This window comes from Penicillium arizonense (genome assembly GCF_001773325.1).
Source record: "Penicillium arizonense strain CBS 141311 chromosome Unknown PENARI_contig007, whole genome shotgun sequence".
NCBI lineage: Eukaryota > Fungi > Ascomycota > Eurotiomycetes > Eurotiales > Aspergillaceae > Penicillium > Penicillium arizonense.
The window spans coordinates 891559-910095 of record NW_019173284.1 but is presented as its reverse complement, the minus strand read 5'-3'; the positions used below and the strand labels follow the sequence as shown (position 1 = coordinate 910095).

Here is an 18537-nt window from a genome sequence, read left to right as displayed (position 1 = left end):
ATCCTTGTTTCTATTGACTAGCGCCGGCTTTGGGAAGGACGGATAAGATGAAGTCGGAGAGGATGGCCGACCTGAAATCTAACGTATATCCATCTTAATAGTGGCGTCATAAGTGGTTCGGCAAAAGAGAGGTACGAAACACAAAGTTGTTGGTTTTAAGAAAAATGCAGAAATCAGACGAAAATGTGAGAATGTTTGAATGCTTACATAAACTCTGAAAGACGAAAAGATTTGTTGATTGTACCTGCCAGGTTGCAGATATGCAAAAATTCAACTTATTACCCGCCCTCGATCAATCTGTGGGTCGATCGACGAATCTCAGCTGAAGCCATATGCAACTTAAGGTTCATTATCACCTCAGTTAAAGTTTTTCTTGGCGTATCTATGGCTAGCTGAGACGTCCCCTCTTCTGTTGGCTAAGAGTCGATAATAAGGATAAGGTTCTACGAAGGATACAGCATCGAGGCCACCTACCCCGTGAAGGATTCTACTCTCCAGCGACTCTGTTATTATGGATTTTTTCAAACTCACCCCGTGATCTAGCTCACTTTATCAGGCCTCTAGACCAACCTCATAAGCCGGCCCCACGTCTCCCTCTTCTCCCCACGGATACTTCCGCGGCAACGTTTTTCTAACTATTGAAATGGGGATGCACGATGGCAGTGCATAGCAGACGGGTCGATATCAATGGAGAACATGTAATCAACTACTCCACTGATCGGCGGAGACGTGGAGAGTGGCCTCTGAGGAGGACGATCGTGCGGAGCTTATAAATATACTATGAAAACAAGAATCTGAAGAAAGTGTAGTCATATTGTGGTGCCTAGATGATTGTCATCTTGTAAGACGAAAATGAGCTGGTAGTCCCTAACATTTTGCCGCGTAGACCGCTACTCTACTGCAGGAGGTGCTTCCACCACTACACTATTTATGATCAATCCTAAAATTTTCTATCTTTCTCTCGACCTTAAGCTCCTTCTCACTATCGTAGCGGTATATACTACCACGATTCTGTTATTGATAACAGCATAGACCATGGGCTTTTAGCAAAGCCTTGATATTCATGGCTCTAGTAGTAACGCATAACGCCTTCCTAGCGTTATACTCTGCATGGACTTTGTGTGGAATGTTTTACTTGATAAAGCTATTAGCCTTTGGCAGCAGCAAAGGAAGGGCCTATTACTACGCCCATGTGGCGGATTTCGATTTAAGATAGGTGTGCAATTGAACCTGGTTGATGCTGTCTAAATCATCTTTACCCTCTTCCAGGTATTCTCAGTACTATTAATATCAGCGCACACGAGTCAGTAGTTAGGTCATATATTCAACTGGAATCAATTTCCACACCTATCAGTAATTACCCTAAATGGGTCTATTTAATCACAGCTATCCGCATCGTATCCAAAAGGTTGAAGGCCGCCCCCGAATGACCATATACCCCTCCCTCAAACATCTTGGTTGCATCTTTCCCTATTGCCCCTGTGATCATAGCTGTACCTCCCGGGTGCTCTGTCACAAAGCTCGAAACATCATGGACAACCCCTCTGATAACTATGATATTGCATCCCGTCCTCGCCTGTTGTTGGAACTCTTCCCACTCCATAACTGGAAGATCCGCCAGTGGCACACCCCAGTCCACCATCTCACACTCCTTCCCCAATTTCTCCTGTCTTCGCTGTAGCCTCCCCTTCTGAATCTCGTTTTGCGGGAAACGTCTCAGATTAGAGGCAAGCCCAATCTTATAACACGTCCAGATCAACCACTTGGTCGGGTCAAAGTCATACCATCGAACCCCGTTCCGATAATCTATCGGGAATTCATGATGAAAATTATGATATCCCTCCCCAAGGGTGAGGAGACCAGTCAAAGGGTGATCTCGGGGAGATTTCCCGATTCCGTAAGGCTGATCCCCAAAATAGTGCGCGACAGAATTCACACAAAATGTGCCCTGTAGTTCTCCAGCTGTGCCCAAGCAGCCTGCCACAATGAACCCGCCAGAGTAGTCATCAAAGCATAGGCCACAGACGACCGTGGGGAAGATGTAGCCCATGAGGAATGCCAGGGGGAAATAGTATCGGCGCTGCCATTCCACAATAGGGTCGGATTTGAGGTCACTAATATCCACGTGGCGTGTAGTCGAGGCGTCATGTGCGGAATATGGTTTTTCAAACAAGAGCCATCCCATGTGCGCGTGGAAGAATCCACTTTTTACACTGTACGGATCTTCATCGGTATCAACATAGCGATGATGGGCCCGGTGGTCGCGACACCATTTTTTGATAGGGTCTTGTCCCGCGCCAGCGCCGATAACCGCAAAAATCAATTTCAAGAGTGGGCTAGCAGTATAAGCTCTGTGTGCCCAGAGGCGATGATAACCTGTTGATGTATTTCTTTAGAATTTGCTGGAGTATAGCGGGAGATAAATGATTGCTAGAGAAACTCACCAGCCGTAATGACAATAGCTCGTAGGATGGCATAGCCGATGGCAAAACAAACGGTCTCTATACGAAGAGGAACCCAGAGAAGACTAATCAAAGCCACCAAAGGAACTCCGACAAGATAGGTTGTATTTTTCAAGTTCAGCGAGTTTTGAGTACCGCGACCTGGGTTTTTGCTGGTAGGAGCTAGAAAATGACTTTCCTTAGCGGCAGGGCTCTGTTGTTTCAAAGGCATCGTTTCCGTCTTCTTCGGCTTGTAAGATTTCGTGAAAAATTGCACAAAAAGAATTATCAACGGGACGAGATAAATGCTTCCCACAATAAGACAGAAAACCTCTCCACTGTCACTCAAGCATGTAACTGCACCATCGCTGGCCACTTTCCTGGCCTTTACGTACGAGGTCGCGGGTGAAGAGTGATTATGGCTTATAGGCAAGTGCAACGTTGGCGCCGAGTCGTAGTTGAAAGTGTTTTCTGCCACCTCTATAGAGGCCTTGTATCTCACGAAGAGATAGCAGTGGGCCCAGGCCAGTCCCACTAAGAACTGGGCGATTTGAAGGCTAGTTAGAGTGCGCTTGACACCCATAGAGACAGAAATGCCGAGGGTTTGGATAGTGAAGTATGAATACTGGAATATTGACAATTAATTGTTAGCATAGTATATCGTCGCAGACAAGATGTGGGCCGATTTACCATCAAAGTATGGATTCCACCATTCAATAGCACCGCAACAAGTCCCAGCGGGGACTCATATCTTAACACTGCCCATCCACAAACAATCACACCGGCGTGATGATACGTTTGCAAAGTTGAGCTCTTTTTCCCACGGGCGAGAATTATCAGTGTGTCCACAACCTCGTAGAACTTGCTCATATAGAAAAGCCAGCCTAGATAACCGGCGCCTGCTTCCCAGACACTTGTTGGGCTTTTCAAAACTACAAGAATGGTATAAGCGGTCAGACGAGTAATTGTCACATGAGATCCTAGTTCATGATCAAAGCTTACCGACGAATGTACTCGACTCCATTTCACAACATAATTCCGCAATATGAGCATAGTAATTGGGTCCTTCCTTTGCTGCTGCCGAAGGCCAATGGGTATATATCAAGTAGAACATTCCACACAAAGTCCATGCAGAGTATAACGCCAGGAAAGCGTTATGCGTTACTACTAGAGCCTTGAATATGAAGGTTTTGCTAAAAGCCCATGGTTTATGCTGTCGGGTAGCATTGAAGTGATTCAAAAATATAACCGTGGCAGTATAAACCGCCGCGAAAGAGAGAACGAGCTTGAGATCGAGAGAGAGATGAAAAATTCCAGGATTGATCATAAATGGTTGAAAAAACCTTGCCGCGGAAGTACCCGTAGGTGGAAGAGGGAGACGTGTAGCCGGCTTATGAGGCTGACTTGGAGGGAGCCTAAAAAGGTCAAGTGGTGGAAAGGCGAGCTTAATCGCAGGGTGGGCTGTGAAAAGATCCATGATAGTAGAGTAGCTGGAGAGCAGGAACCTCGACGGGGTAGGTGATCTCGATGCTGGATTATAAGACTTTATAGAGCGGGAGCCTTCGTAGACACTTGTTATCGACTCTTGATTAACAAAACAGGAAAGATAATTCATGGGTAAATTAGTATAGTTTATCTGCAGTATAGTGCCGATCTCCAGTGGTAGTGGCTAGACTAAGTTGCGATCTACACAGCCTGGTCAGAGCAAAAGCAAAGATCTATGGTGCCTTAATTACTAGTGGTAATAAAAGTGTATTACCTCAATCCTATATGAACTTCAGGTGATTTTAAAACAATCGTTGGAGGGTTATAGAAAAGGTGCTAAAAAAAGTGTTTCCTGTTTACACCACCTTTTATATACATTTTTATTGTTTAAGTTAAAACAATTCATATTGATTAAAGGCCGGTGAGAGCTGACGGTCGACGAACTAGGAAAATGACAGAACAATACAATGCGCTAAGGGCGGGGTGAATGCCAAGAAAGATAAGGTTTGCTTTTTGTATAAAGTGATTCGACCTTTGCTACAGTGCATAAGCGTTTCAATAGATATCTGCATGACAGGTTGAAGAGGCTTCGCTGTCCTGCTGAGCTGCAGACTCAGCCGGCCATGTGTCACATCAAGAAAATCCTTGATTGATTCAACCTTGTGTTCCACAACGCTCAGCTGAGATCCATCGATCGACCCACAGATTGTTCGAGGGCGGGTAATTAAATTGATGTGATTTGCACTCTTCTATCAGCTATCTGATGTACCAGAAGTTATTCCAATTTACATATTCACACTATGAATAAGATCAACGACATACAGCAGCTGAAGAGACATCCGAACCAATAGGAAGCACAAAACCGAATTTAACTTCAATTCTCCGTTGCTTTTTCTCGCGAATTTTGCCCTTTTTAAAACAACAGCTCAGCTGGAAACAAACATTTCTACTTCTCCGCATCTGATGTCACATATCAGCTGAGTGACGGCAAGCACCAAGGCAGATCATCTCCAGAAATTTATAACATGTCACACGAACTATCACTACAAGGCGGTCCAGGGCGTGGCCCTAGCTCTTTGCTGTCCAACTGTGCAACTAGAGATATAGTATTTCTGAGTAAGACCCACTCAAGGGAAGGGCCAGGTTTTCTGTCCACAAAGTATCTCAGCCATTCATCCATAACCCGGGAAAGCTCCTTCACGCGAAATTTGGCCGCAATGTGGACGTCCAATAACTCATATCGCTTTCCAATTGTGGATTCGGCGATGAGAGATGCTCCTTGCAAGGCCTGCGCATATGGCGTATTGTTATTTATATTCTCTTATATCAGCTGCCTTGTTTTCTACCGACTTGTCCTGAGTCCCCTGGCAAGGTTTCCAGGGCCTCGCCTTGCGGCTGCAACTCGGCTCTATGAGACATATTTTCAGATTCTCAAAGGCGGAACATTCAGCTGGCATATCGAGACTTTGCATCAGCACTACGGGCCTGTGGTGAGAATTACACCGTGGGAGATCCATATCAAAGATCCTGACTACTACAATACTGTCTATGCGGGTCCCACAAGACATCGAACGAAAGACCCCTGGTTCAGTTTCATATCGTTCCCTGGGTCGATCTTTTCCACCAGCGGATTCGAGTTCCATAAGGCCCGAAGAAAGGTCTTAGGGCAGTTTTTCAAAAGGAGTGCGGTCCTGGAACTCGAGCCAGTAATCAGTGCTAAGATTGGAAGTTTGTGCAAACACTTCTCTGCTGCCGTCAGAAATAATCGGCCTCTGGAACTCCATGCCGCCTTTCACTGTTTTACGAGTGACCTTCTCTCCCAACACGCGTTTGGGCGAGGGATGGGATCCCATTATCTGGAGGAATCTCAATTGTCAGATACCTGGAAACTTGGAGTAACAGCGATGTTTGATCTCACTCGCTTGACAAGACACTTTCCTGTGTCGTCGTATCTGGCACATGCCTTTCCCGTGCTAACATCTTGGGTTGTTCCCCCTTTCCGATTTGTCTATGAACTAGAGCAGGTAAGTCAACCTTTTTCTTGTTATATTCCTGGTAATAGCGGGAGCTTACAGTTCCTATAATGCTTCTAGGATGTGAAGCGCCGAGTCAGCGCCGTAGTGACTCATCAGCGACAGAGAGAAGCTGGGAGAGAATACAAGAATGACTCTTTGGAAAAAGCTATCTATCCCACAATTCTGGCTGATCCGGAGGTGCCCGAAAGTGAAAAGGACTTGTTACGATTACAAGATGATGCAATATTCCTTATGGTGGCTGGCACCGATCTTCCCGCGCAAGCACTTGCTATTACCATGTTTCATATACTGAACAACCCCAAAGTGTACCAGAAGCTCAAGGAAGAGCTTTTCTCGGGTATTCCAGATATTAACACTACCCCCACACTGGAGGAGTTGGAGCGATTACCATATTTGGTGAGTTGGCTAGAGGACACTATCTTTAATTGCTATTCCTAACTCAACTTTGTATCTAGAGCGCGGTCGTCAGAGAATGTCTACGACTTTCTGCCATCGTCACAACACGACTGCCCCGCTCGGCCCCAGATGAAATCCTCCAATATCAGCAGTGGCAGATTCCAGCTGGAGTATGAATGCCCGATGTATGTCCTGCAATATGGAAATGATGTTAACGAGTTGCAGACAATCGTGAGTATGTCCACTTACTTCATCCTGAGAGATCCGGAAATTTTCCCAGAGCCCTATGCCTTTGAACCAGAACGATGGTTATTGCCCCGAGAGAGGTTGCGAGAGCTAGAGAAATATCTTGTTCCAGGGTCTAAAGGCACGATGGGATGTCTGGGTCAAAAGTAAGAAAATATCTAGTTGAGCAGAAGATGATTCGCTGCTGACAGTCTTTAGCATGGCTTGGGCATGGATACACCTCGTTTTAGGATCTCTATTACGTCGCTTTGAGTTTGCTTTGCATGAAACAACTGAGAGGAATGTTGAAATTACTCGTGACAACTTCAATGGACAGACTGATCGGGGTCTGAATGTCATCCAAGTGAAGGTGTTGGAAGAATACTGTCGCTGAACTCGTTGGACTGGTTATTTGGGGAAATTGGCTTGCGTTGAAATGGGCTTACCTTCCCTAATAGCTCGTAAATGAAAGAAACCGTAACAAGATATGCGTCGGGCCTTTCCTTAATAAGGAGGCGAGCTCCAGCGCTATCCCTATCTGTATTGACTTGGTTCCGTTGTAGTCGTTATTGTATCATTATTTTCGCTCATCTCTAGACGGCTGTGACACCCGGTGTTCGTGAAATAGACCGCTCCCCTGGCCGCCACGCACGGTTTCACTTTCTGAAGCAGTGAAGCCTTGGAAATTTTTTTATCCGAGATTTATGAAATTTTCGAGTCCGCAAAAATGCTCGGAGAGATCCTGGCCGGAAACTTTCCGTTGAAGGCACTAAAATCACGCTGTTTAACATTCACCTGCGCGGTTGATTGGATTTCTTGCTCTGGTGACTCTTCGGTGTCCGGGTCTGAAACAATAACACTGGATCCATAAATATATCGCTCTTATTCCCACAAGAACAAAGATTGGTAGGGATATGTAGCAATAGCAGCAGCAGCATATGCTAAAGACCTCTTGTATCGAATTCTCGCATCAGGTAAATGCACGTAGTATAGCGATTTACTTTTGACTTGTCAGTTTACGAAGGAAGATATTTATGCCAGCTAAATAGAGCCTAGTTAGCGAGGCACAAAAGTCAATACAGAAAATCTATTCCACCGTGAATTAGTTGAAGGAGTGCTGAGAATACTTTCTTCAGGAACAGCATTTTCACGTGACAGCCTAGAGCAGCAGTTACGATACTATTAGGATCGCATGGTTTCAATTGGTCGCCCTGGGCCCCGAGTATATACGATAGTAATGTGTGTAATGGTTGTATCTAAGGGAAAACGGGGCTAGGGAAGCGAACGCAGCGCAGATTGCGTTCGAGGGATTGCAGAGACTTGACGAGTCGCGCCAGAGACAATGAGGGTGGCGGAGCTCGGTGACCTGAATCAGTAGCAAAATTGTCTCATTGGGCATACAAGGATATAAGCGTGGAAAAAGGGACGTGAGAGTTGCGAAGTAGATATGGAGTAAGTCTAAAAATCCCACACTTCTCTTTTGGCTCATAATGCCGTAAGTGGAAACTTCATCCATCCAACATCCGATATCGTGTAAACGGAGGTGACGGCGAAACCACGGTTCAGCGTGACGTTTAAATCAAATGTCGTGGTCTTCCCTCCTAGTGATTTTGAGTATCTAGTTCCTACGCTAGCTTCAACGCTACCATAATGTTACACAGTCACATAATTCTCCATATGGATGCTTCGATGCTTAACTAAACGAACTGCTTTCTCACATCCCGTTAGGATCTATTCAAATATAAGAGAAGGCTATATCTGATTTAATTGTTCTAGCCAATATCCCGGATCAAAGCTATCTTACAATCTAAAGAATAGAGGAGTTGGTAGTCGAAGGTTAGGGGTCTAGGTCGGTTAAGTAGGATCGATGTAAAATATGGAGGTAATCTAGTGTTTCTAAAATAACGTATTTCCCCACCGAGCTGGCCGGACCCCCGAGCTGGCCACCCAACCAAAAATTCCGCATGTAATTAGACTCACCTTTTTCAACCACCTACCATGCCACCAATTCGCTCTCAAAATTCTCAAAAACGCGTAGAGCAAGAGGGTAGACTCTTATTAGCTATCCAGGCTATTAAGAAGCAGGAATTTAGCTCTTTACGCAAAGCTGCGGAGGTTTTTAACGTCCCCCGCAGTACGCTCACGACGCGTCTGAATGGCATCACCTACCGCGACGAAACACGCGCAAACTGTCAAAAATTGACTGCTTTTGAAGAGCAATCGCTTTATGAATGGATTATCTCACTAGATGATCGCGGAGCAGCCCCCCGGCCTAAAACTGTACGAGATGCAGCCAATATACTACTTCGAACGCGTGGTTCTGACCCCCCTACTACGGTCGGCAAAAATTGGGTAAAAAAATTCGTTCAAAGATACCCTGACCTCTCTACTCGATTCTCACGATCGTATGACTACCGACGAGCATTATGCGAGGATAAAGGCACAATTCGAACGTGGTTTAACTTCGTGAAGTCTACGATTGAGAAGTATGGGATTGCGGATGAAGATATCTACAATTTCGACGAGACTGGCTTCGCTCTTGGTCTTACGGCTACTGCGAAGGTTATAACGCGAAGAAGCACCGGTCGGAGAGCTATCTTACAACCTGGAAATCGCGAATGGGTCACTACAATTGAGGCAATAAATGCAACGGGGTGGGTGTTGCCGCCATGCGTCATTTTCAAAGGCAAGGTCTTTATGGCTGCATGGTTCAAGGATACGCAATTACCTACCGATTGGCGATTCACAGTTAGTGATAACGGGTGGACAAGTGATGCTATTGGTCTCGAATGGCTTCAAAAAACATTCATTCCATCGACTACTAGCCGAAAAAAGGGTCGGTATAGGCTTCTTATCCTCGACGGCCATGGCAGCCACCTTTCAGCTGAATTCGATACAATATGCTCTCAAAATGATATTATACCAATTTGTATGCCTTCGCATTCATCTCATCTTTTACAACCTCTCGATATCGGCTATTTTGGGGTGTTAAAAGGGGCATATTCCGACCTCGTGGATTCGCAGGTGAAGCTTGGCATAAGTCGAATCGATAAATGCGACTTCCTTACAGCCTATCCTCAGGCTAGAAAGGTAGCATTTAAATCGCAAACCATTGTGAATAGCTTCGCAGCTGCTAGTTTAGTGCCTTTCGACCCAATACGCGTGGTTTCAAAGCTTGATATCCGACTTCATACCCCCCCCCTCCCTCCAAGCCGTGGCAGCGATTCGAGCCTCAATTTCACGCCAAAGACGCCGCGTACAGTGAAGGACGTTCGCCGGCAGGCTTCTTCTATTAAGAAATTGCAACAAGAGAGCCCGTCGCGCGCGGATAAAGCGTTCAAGCAGATCGTGAAAGGCGCCCATTTAGCTATACACGGCGCGGCCATTTTACGCCAGGAAAACCAGGAATTACGCGCCGCTAATGCGAGAACCACCCAAAAAAGGAAGCGTACAAGGAAGCGAATAGCTCATGAAGGTAGCATATCAGTTTTGGAGGCTATGGAGGTGGTATCTGGTCTAGGAATAGCCGATGAAGTAGGCGCAGGTGGTGATAGCGCTTCATCCCCGACGCCGAATCAGGCCAATAAGAGGAGGCCACAGCGATGCAGTCTTTGTAAAACGCCTGGACATAAGAGAAATAGGTGCCCAGGGAGGTCTGAATAGCTTCAATTTCAATTATATGGCGTTGTGGTGTAAATTTTTGCAATTTAATGGTGGCATGTTTGGTGGGGTGGCCAGCTCGGGGGTCCGGCCAGCTCGGTGGGGAAATACGTTAAAGCCTGTGGACTAGGTAAGAGTGAGTTGCCTGTGAACAATAGTATTGTAAAGTGTACAGAAGCTGATTCTTGGGAAACTAACTTGGGGCTTCCCCAGAATACTATAGGGGCCAGCGGATGCTGACTTATTTATGCCGTTCTGCGAGCAACTCCTCATTGAGCTTGCAAAAAGGGCCTGTGGCCTGTAGGATCCGATCGGTCATTATCGGGTGAAACATTAGGGATCTATCTCCGCCGAAGTATCCGAACTGAAGTTTCGGCCGAAGTAGATCAACCTTGAAGTGTCTACATATTTTTCTAGAAAACATTCTCTATGAATAATATTGTTTTTTGAACCATTTATTACAAGACTTCAGATTCCATTCTTTGTGTACAGAATTTCTGTATCTACCTCGCTCGCCAAGGTGCTTCTTAAGGAAAGGAAGAACCTGGTCGAGCGCGGGTTTAACCGCCTCGGGCTTGTCGTAGAGCATATAGTGTGAAATTCCAGGTAGAACAACGATATGCTTCTCCTGAGAGCCTGCCCGACCATGAATCTCCTGAGCGTCGCGGTAGGCGCCAAAGCCCCCGGGCTTGTCACCTACGACCGCCATGAGAGGCCTTGTCATGAGCACCTCCGCGTGGTTGAAGGCATCCCACCCGAGGGCGGCACTATTGAACGAAAACAGACCGCTAGTGCAGCCGTTAGGCTCCTGGCCACGCCGAGTCTTGTAATATTCGGTCGCCTCGATGACGTCGATGTCCGTAGTCGATTTCTTGGCCTCCTCGACGGTTGAAGGGAGTAGATTGAGGACGAGGCGTTCAGCACCCTGGGCCTCAAGGGTACGCTGTTTTGCCATCTTCTCGAGAGAGGCAGCAGGGTCGAAGTTGCCGAAAGCTTCACGGGAGAGGCGGCCAAAATTAACCGGCGTGATGCCAACGCAACACTTGAAGCGGTAATCTGTCATAGCTGCATTGATCGCGTAGCCACCTCCACCACAGATACCGAGCACGCCAATGTGCTCAGCATCGACGTAGGGCAGCGTCTGGATGTAGTCGACCACAAAGCGAAAGTCGGAGACGCGAAATTCGGGGTTCTCAATGAAGCGGGGCTCGCCACCCGAAGCACCTTGGAAAGACGCATCAAAGGCGACGACCACGAAGCCTGCGTCCGCCATTGACTTCCCATAGATATTACCCGAGGTCTGTTCCTTGCAGGAGCCGATAGGGTGAGCAGACACGATGGCAGGGTACTTTTTGTTCTCGTCAAAGTTAGGTGGGAAATGAACGTTCGCGGCAGTATCCCAAGCAATGTTTGGGATGTTGACAGCCTTGATTGTAGACATGATAGTAATTTGTGATAATTAGATGCTCGGTATGTCTTGTGGAATCTTTTGAAGATGAGATTGACTACGCTTTTTATAGGTTGCGGAGGTACGGTGAGAAGAATGTACGTCCTGACGTAGTCAAGTCGTTAAGTCCGAAGGCTTTCGGAGGACCGAGATGCTTTCGGCCAAAAAAAACTTAATTCTGTACTCATACATTCAATTCCCCACCAAGGCAGTTCATTTTCATTGGAAAGAAAATGATAACAAACGTCTGTCATGACGATGTCTTGAATCGATGTTTCTGTTACGACCGAAATCTCTTCGGCCCCGATCAGAATCGGCCGATCAGCCATTGCCCGTATCCTATATTAAACGTTCAACATTTAGCAACACTTTTGACTAATTTGTCCGTACTATCATCCTCTAGGCCTCGTAGTAGACCTTCTACTGCTGTTGATAGAGATAGAAATAACGAAAGTGCCTTTGAAGCAGTATACGAGCTGCTAACGTTCAACCCCTTCTTCAATGTACATCCCTTATCTTGCGTCCATTGTTAACGTTTGCCAGCCACGGTTCGTCCTGGCTGTGGTCCCGATAAGTTATGGCGGATGGGCTGACACGGTCTTCTTGGTGATAACCTTCTATGGGACTGGAGCCTATGGCAGCTAGGGAACGCTCTATACGAACCCTTCCAGGAGTGATATACTGGTCCTAATAAGCAACTATTGCCGCGATCTTAGCATGTGGAGCCGCGGCTCCTATAGCCACGGCAGCTGCTTGCAGTTCAGCTAGAGCATTACCCACCTCGACTATACCCGGAACTAGATATTGCTGCTATGCCGTCGCTATCGCCGAGAGATTGACCGGTGGGTCAACTTTTAGCTAGAAAGGACAGTCGGAAGACGGTCGGTCGCAGTGCGGACGATCAAACGGAGTGAGGATAAATCGATTTGTTTAGGACTGCGCAGTAAGAGTTAGCATAATAGAGTAAGTTGCGAACAGAACGCGCAGTGCAGCACAACCAAACACATTGGATCAACTTGCAAGCCCCGATCGCTCAAACACCTTAAGGACAATTAGTTGGCAAGGTCAGAATGATCTAGTAATTTCAAAACCAGATCAGGATAGTCCGCGATGCACTACAACATAACAGAGAGGGAATAGATTAGGACAGTCCGCGATATACTACAACACGACCACGAATCCTCTTGATAGTCATCGTGACTCGTATAGTGAGACTCGGCACATAATGAATGCATCTTGTGGAGGATGAAATAGCTGGAATATGACCGTAAAAGGGAAAGCTGCACTCCAGAACGATTCAGAATGACGACGTACTAATGACGGGTCCCGTTCAGCTCTGGCACCTGATCGGGACCTGAAATCCTATCCTTGAGACTATCCGTAACTATTGAGTCATACTGGTGCCCTGAATAATAAAACTTCCGGGCCTCTCTTATCCTCGTTATCTTCTGTCCGCTCAACTACACATTTTTGCCTCCGTCTCTAGGCTCCAACTGCGATATTCCGTTTCTCTCTGCCCTTCAACGTCAAAATGGACGCTGACTTCACTACCACAGCCCTATATATTATTGCGATTGCAGTCGCGTTCGCTTCTCTGGAGCAGCGAGTTGAGGTATGCTCTTTGTGAGCCAGTCTCAGAATCAAGCTGATAGCCCTCAAGCTTTGGCTACTGTGGAGGCGGATTCATCAGATAGAAAACAAGATGGAAAACAGGATACCCTAGTTTGTTTCCGAGAAATCAGGGTCCGGCCCTGATTACCACCCCTCTTCAAGTTTGCTTTTTCAAACATGTCGTGATGGCCTTTATAGTCGGCTAACTGAGCGAAGCGTTCGGCTAGTATGGCAAAGGAGGTAATATTCACTGCGGATGGGTTTGCGGGAGTACATGCGAAGTTACTTATATGATACCAAATGATTTCGATTCAGCGAAATGATTTTTTTTTTACGCGTCCGCATCCCCTGCTGTCAAGCGAACTACTCCTAGATAGGACCCGGATAGCTGGAGTATTAGCACGAGCCCCTAGCAGTTATAAACCTCAGCTTATCTATCACGAGCTGCCAATATCCTATAAGTTATATCTATATCTTCTTTTACGTCGGGTACGGACCTACTACCTAGCGTCTCTAGAGCTTTTATGTAGGGTCTTGTAAGACACAGCAACATTAGCTAGCCCCTTGGTATAGCTTTCACGATAGGTGAAGCTAAGTATACTATCTCAAATATGCCTAGGCGAAGGCCATTTTATATTAGTTCAAACTAAGATTGACTTCAGATTTCTAACCATATCTAGATAGTGGAATACATAAGTCATGAATAAGCCTCTGATACCCTAGCTCAACCACGGCGGGACCTCTACGCCATAGCACAAAACGATCCTACAATAGTTAACTTAGTTTTAAGCTCGGAATACCAATCATTCTACGGCCAGGATGTTAAGACAAGACCAAAATATATCTCTGATATCTCCTGTGATCCCAAAGTTAATTCATCGGTCTTCGCTTCGGTACGAGTACTCTCCAATCCGATTTTGATTCAAGGCAATTAGCGCCTTCCTGTAAAAAGTGGCTGTGGTGAGCGTATGCTCGAACAATTGGGTATCAAAAGCAGCCTTACACGATGAGGGTGATTAGATAGTGTACGCCTTGTTTCACTTATCTTAAAGAAGTCCTATTTGATTCTGATGACTTACACGTAGACTTTAAATCAATGTGGTCAATACAATCCTAGTTAATTATAACTAAAATTTGATATAAACCTCATAATAATTATCTTTAAGTTTAGCTCTCCTCTTCGCAGAAAGTATCATCCACTCTATTCTCTATCTCTTAGTCTATATTAAAATATAACTTATTTAGCAACACAACGTGTAGTATATATCCTATCCCGCTTTATTAAGGGTGGAGTCTTCCTTTGCACTATTATAATAGCCTAACGACCTAGGCTTTTAGGCATTTAATATCTTTCTTATATATTTGATTGACCTCTATTCTAACTCACCTAGGAGTTCTTCATGTAGCAATGTGCTACATAATATATCGTTATTCATGTGACCCCAAGAGTCAGCCTACCCTGGATCTTCCTCTATGTGGATGCAGCAAACAGAAGGCTCTTGCAAGGGTTATTTCATTTGATTACTACTTTGTTTGTTTGTAGCTATGTAGCAACCCTGTCAGACATAACTTGGAGATGCAGCAAATAAAAAACATGTTATGGTAGGATCAATGACTTAGAACTAAGTAAATATGGCTAGTTCTAACAAATATTCCACTTTCACCAAGCCTTGCAGCTGATCTTGTAGCCTGGCTTATAGTGTCGCGGTCTCTACCTTATCCTCCTCTCTCAAGAAGAAGCAATGCTTGGATGGGCTAGCCTGTGAAAATAAAAATAATGTCTTGTTAAGTGAAAGGCGGCTTGCAATTTCGTGAAGGATTTCCTTCTGTGTAGAGATTAAGTATATAAGATAAAATCCCGTCATACGAGGGATCTGGCGATGACTACCCTGCTCAGCTGGGCACCCGGCCACCTTCACCCTGTTCTTATAAATGAGATGCAATTCGCGTATTTTAATTCTTCAAATGAGGCTTTATATCCAGATTGGCTATACATTTAGCTTTCCCGTCGCATGGGCTCTTGTTACTTTGACGGATGGCCAAACCTTCTACTCTGCATGATAAATCTGTCTATCATTAAGTGCCTTTGAAAATGGCTACATCAGTTTTGGATGCTGAACAATACACCTATTGCAAGGAACAACAGCACTGAATCTTTATGCGGGGAGCTTGCTTGGCGGCGGCTCGCATGTGAAATACATTAACGCACCAATAGCCTACCAATAAGAAACCATGCGATCCTTACAGTATCTCAAGCTTAGGCTAATCTGGTCACGTGGCTATATCTCAACAAAGTATGAACGGGTTGCTGATCTATGACAGGTCTATGACACCCGTGGACGTGTGGGTGTCATAGTAGTATGTGTCAAACTATATCACCCTCTCTTCCCCCTTTCCCCCCTCCTCCGCAAAACATTCCCTGTACACGCCTTCAATATATCAGTTGAATGAACGCTCACCATGACTCGACGCCCTCGCGTATCTTTTCGCAATATTTTGCGACTCCGTGATCCAACCCCCAGGGTCGAACCGGACGAACCCATGAAATCCAAGACACTCTGGATGATCCCAGCAGAAATAGTGGAAATTATCTTCCAGCTTCTTTCCGATCTAGACCGAGCTTGTTTTGCACTGAGTTGTAAGAGGTTGCATGCCTGCTATGTCTCATATAACAGACAACGTGGAATAAGTGTACTATCAACATTGTCCAGGACGTTGTTACTTCGTCGCCTTCAAAACGAACGCTGGGTATACTGTTGTAGATGTCAAAATCTTCACCAGTACTCTAGATGGCAGTTTCTTCAACTTGGTTGGAGATGTGATCCAAAGCCCGCTACATCCAAGTGCAATGCTTGGTGCGACGTCCAACACGATGACAGAGTTGACATTTGTCCATGCTCGAGTATCACATTCCATCAAAAACAACATCCAATTGAGTACTTTCGATCTCAACTGGAGACTTTAAAGCGTTCAGATTATCAGAAATTATCTGGGACATTTACACATCTCTGCACCGTTCAGCATCCTCTAGCACCGGTGACTGTCCTAACTCGAGCTCGGTTCAACGAAACTTCCAAGACTTTCCAGGTGGAAAATCAGTTCGCGTTCCAGACTTCCAAAGAAGCAGCTTCGTCAGGGCTCTTCCAAAAGATCAGCTCTAGACTAAGCAGGTACGAAACCGAAATCTGGCTAAAGAACTTCTTTGATGAAGCTCAATCCGACTTCTTCATTGGGGATGAAAGCTCTAACTGGTACCAATGTCATGGATGGAACGTTGCGGGGGGGAGACCGTATAATTTCAGGATAATGCTACATAGAGATTTGGGGGGCGATAGGAGACCCTGCAAAGGGTGGGAAAATAATTGTCATAATTAGCGGATTGTCGTCTGCTAGATTGCTCGTTTTGCTCAAAAGGACAAAGAGCGCTAAACCCATTGGGCTATATTGTCAAATCTCGCTTCGGTTTCCATCCAAAATCCGATATGGTGTAGTGGCTAACATCGTCGTCTCTCACACGACAGCCGGGGGTTCGATTCCCCCTATCGGAGTTTGTTTTTTTCTTCTTTTTTTCCTACTACACCAAACTTTTTTTTTTTTTTGCTCTTTTTTTCTTTAACGAATCAAGTGGACTCTGATCATCTTAGGATAGTATTAGACTATAATATTCTTATGGCCTCGGGCCTAATTATTAGGTCGTTTTCATATATAGAGCTCTGTAGATCTAGAACGTATCCAACTAACTCACCGCCTTTGTATATATAGGGGAGCAACAACTTGAACACTGCTTCAGATCATGACACGATGCCCATCTGCATCGAATGCTCTTATCCGGTCTCCCACCTGTACAGTGCTTACAGTCGCGCCGATGACCGGTCTCAAGGCAAGGGTGTGCGACTGACGCAATGCCCGCGTTGCCAGCGATTTGCCGACAAATATGTCGAATATGACTTCGTTGTGCTGTTCATTGACTTGGTGCTTATTAAACCCCAGGTAAGCTCTATGTGAAGTCCAGAGAATACGGCAAGCCACTGACAATGGCTGAAAATAGGTATACCGGCACCTTTTGTTCAATCGGCTCGGACGCGACGACAATCGGTTCGATGTGAGTGTAGGATCCAACACAATTGCGGTTCCCTAACTGATAACATGGCCCTATAGCGATCTATCATCCGCCTCGGTGTTCTCCTACTCCTCTTCGACGTTTACCTGACCTGGGCACGCATTGAAAAGGACCCATCCCTCGCAGCGACGTTCCTCTCGCGCGCCCCCATCATCGTCCAATACCTCTTCTTCCTAAGCTTGAACGCCGCCGCAACCCTCGCCCACCACTTAACCGTCCGCCTGCTAGCTTCAATTCTGGTCCCAAAGTCCCGCCGGTACAGCGGCCCAGACAGCAGCAACAATGCCACCACAACAAACACAGGCGATGCCACCCCATTCCCCTCGGGACCCCCGACGCCAACCATCCGGCCCTCCCCATCTGCTGTCTCAGTAACCGCCCAAACCCAAAACCAAGCAAACCCACTAGCAAGTCCATCAAAGTCCACTCAAGCCTTGGGCACATACAGCGAGGTTACTTCTCCAATCGATGCGCAAGCACCACCAATCCCACCACCACGACCAGCCCCACCATTACGTCGTGCCTCAACAGCCCCGCTACAGAACATCCAGCCCCTCCCCCCTCCAACGGCAGCAAGCCCAGCAGCAATCAGCACCGCATTACTAGTAAGCAGCTGCGCGAAGCTCTTCCCCATCCTACTGGTAATCTGGGGCGCCGACGGCAGCGGCAGCCTCTCCAATATTCCAGCGCACAGCCATACAGCGGCGACAATCCGATCTGCGACACAGCCGGCTACCATGCCCAGTACAGTGCACCAGAGTCTATATTCCGGAGCTACAAGCGCGTCTTCCGTTCTCTCAGCGAAAGCAGCGATCTCGTCATCTCCCTCTGCTACACCGGTTCCTGCTTCGTTTCTGGAATCGCGGCTTGCGGGGTTGGTTTCGTCTTTGTGGAGTTCTACGCCGACTAGTCATCTGACTGGGCTTTTTGATTTGCTTGCGTCGTTGCTTTCACTTGGTGTTGTCGATACGCATCTCGTGCTATTAAGTAATATTGAGGCATTGTACATCTTACTCGGTTGTGGTTATCTGCGCGCTGTTGCGGTTGCGGTTGCTGGTCAGGTTGCGCGGTGGGCGGTGCAGAGGGTTATTCTGGGTGCTATTGGGGTTGGATAAT

The 18537-nt window shown here is 46.3% G+C and overlaps 5 protein-coding genes across 5 annotated transcripts; 3 read left to right on the top strand and 2 right to left on the bottom strand.

Moving 5' to 3' along the window:
* Positions 1-1372: 1372 nt before the first annotated feature.
* On the bottom strand, positions 1373-3465 carry PENARI_c007G01294 (uncharacterized protein; the record flags this gene model as incomplete). Its single annotated transcript, XM_022630737.1, has 4 exons — positions 1373-2376; positions 2445-3066; positions 3132-3373; positions 3444-3465. 4 exons carry the CDS (start codon positions 3463-3465, stop codon positions 1373-1375), a joined length of 1890 nt encoding a protein of 629 aa, XP_022489192.1.
* Positions 3466-5143: 1678 nt separating this feature from the next.
* On the top strand, positions 5144-6977 carry PENARI_c007G11520 (cytochrome P450; the record flags this gene model as incomplete). The annotated part of the gene is made up of 5 exons (XM_022631219.1): positions 5144-5950; positions 6020-6358; positions 6418-6528; positions 6584-6750; positions 6803-6977. 5 exons carry the CDS (start codon positions 5144-5146, stop codon positions 6975-6977), a joined length of 1599 nt encoding a protein of 532 aa, XP_022489033.1.
* A 1604-nt stretch (positions 6978-8581) lies between these two features.
* PENARI_c007G08275 (uncharacterized protein) lies at positions 8582-10246 on the top strand (the record flags this gene model as incomplete). The annotated part of the gene is made up of 1 exon (XM_022631059.1): positions 8582-10246. One exon carries the CDS (start codon positions 8582-8584, stop codon positions 10244-10246), a length of 1665 nt encoding a protein of 554 aa, XP_022489122.1.
* A 410-nt stretch (positions 10247-10656) lies between these two features.
* On the bottom strand, positions 10657-11684 carry PENARI_c007G06919 (alpha/beta hydrolase; the record flags this gene model as incomplete). Its single annotated transcript, XM_022631007.1, has 2 exons — positions 10657-10670; positions 10751-11684. The coding sequence occupies 2 exons, from the start codon at positions 11682-11684 to the stop codon at positions 10657-10659; spliced, it is 948 nt and encodes a 315-aa protein (XP_022489147.1).
* Positions 11685-17102: 5418 nt separating this feature from the next.
* PENARI_c007G06238 (sterol homeostasis protein ARV1) lies at positions 17103-18536 on the top strand (the record flags this gene model as incomplete). The annotated part of the gene is made up of 3 exons (XM_022630972.1): positions 17103-17291; positions 17350-17403; positions 17460-18536. The coding sequence occupies 3 exons, from the start codon at positions 17103-17105 to the stop codon at positions 18534-18536; spliced, it is 1320 nt and encodes a 439-aa protein (XP_022489378.1).
* Between the last annotated feature and the right edge of the window lies 1 nt (position 18537).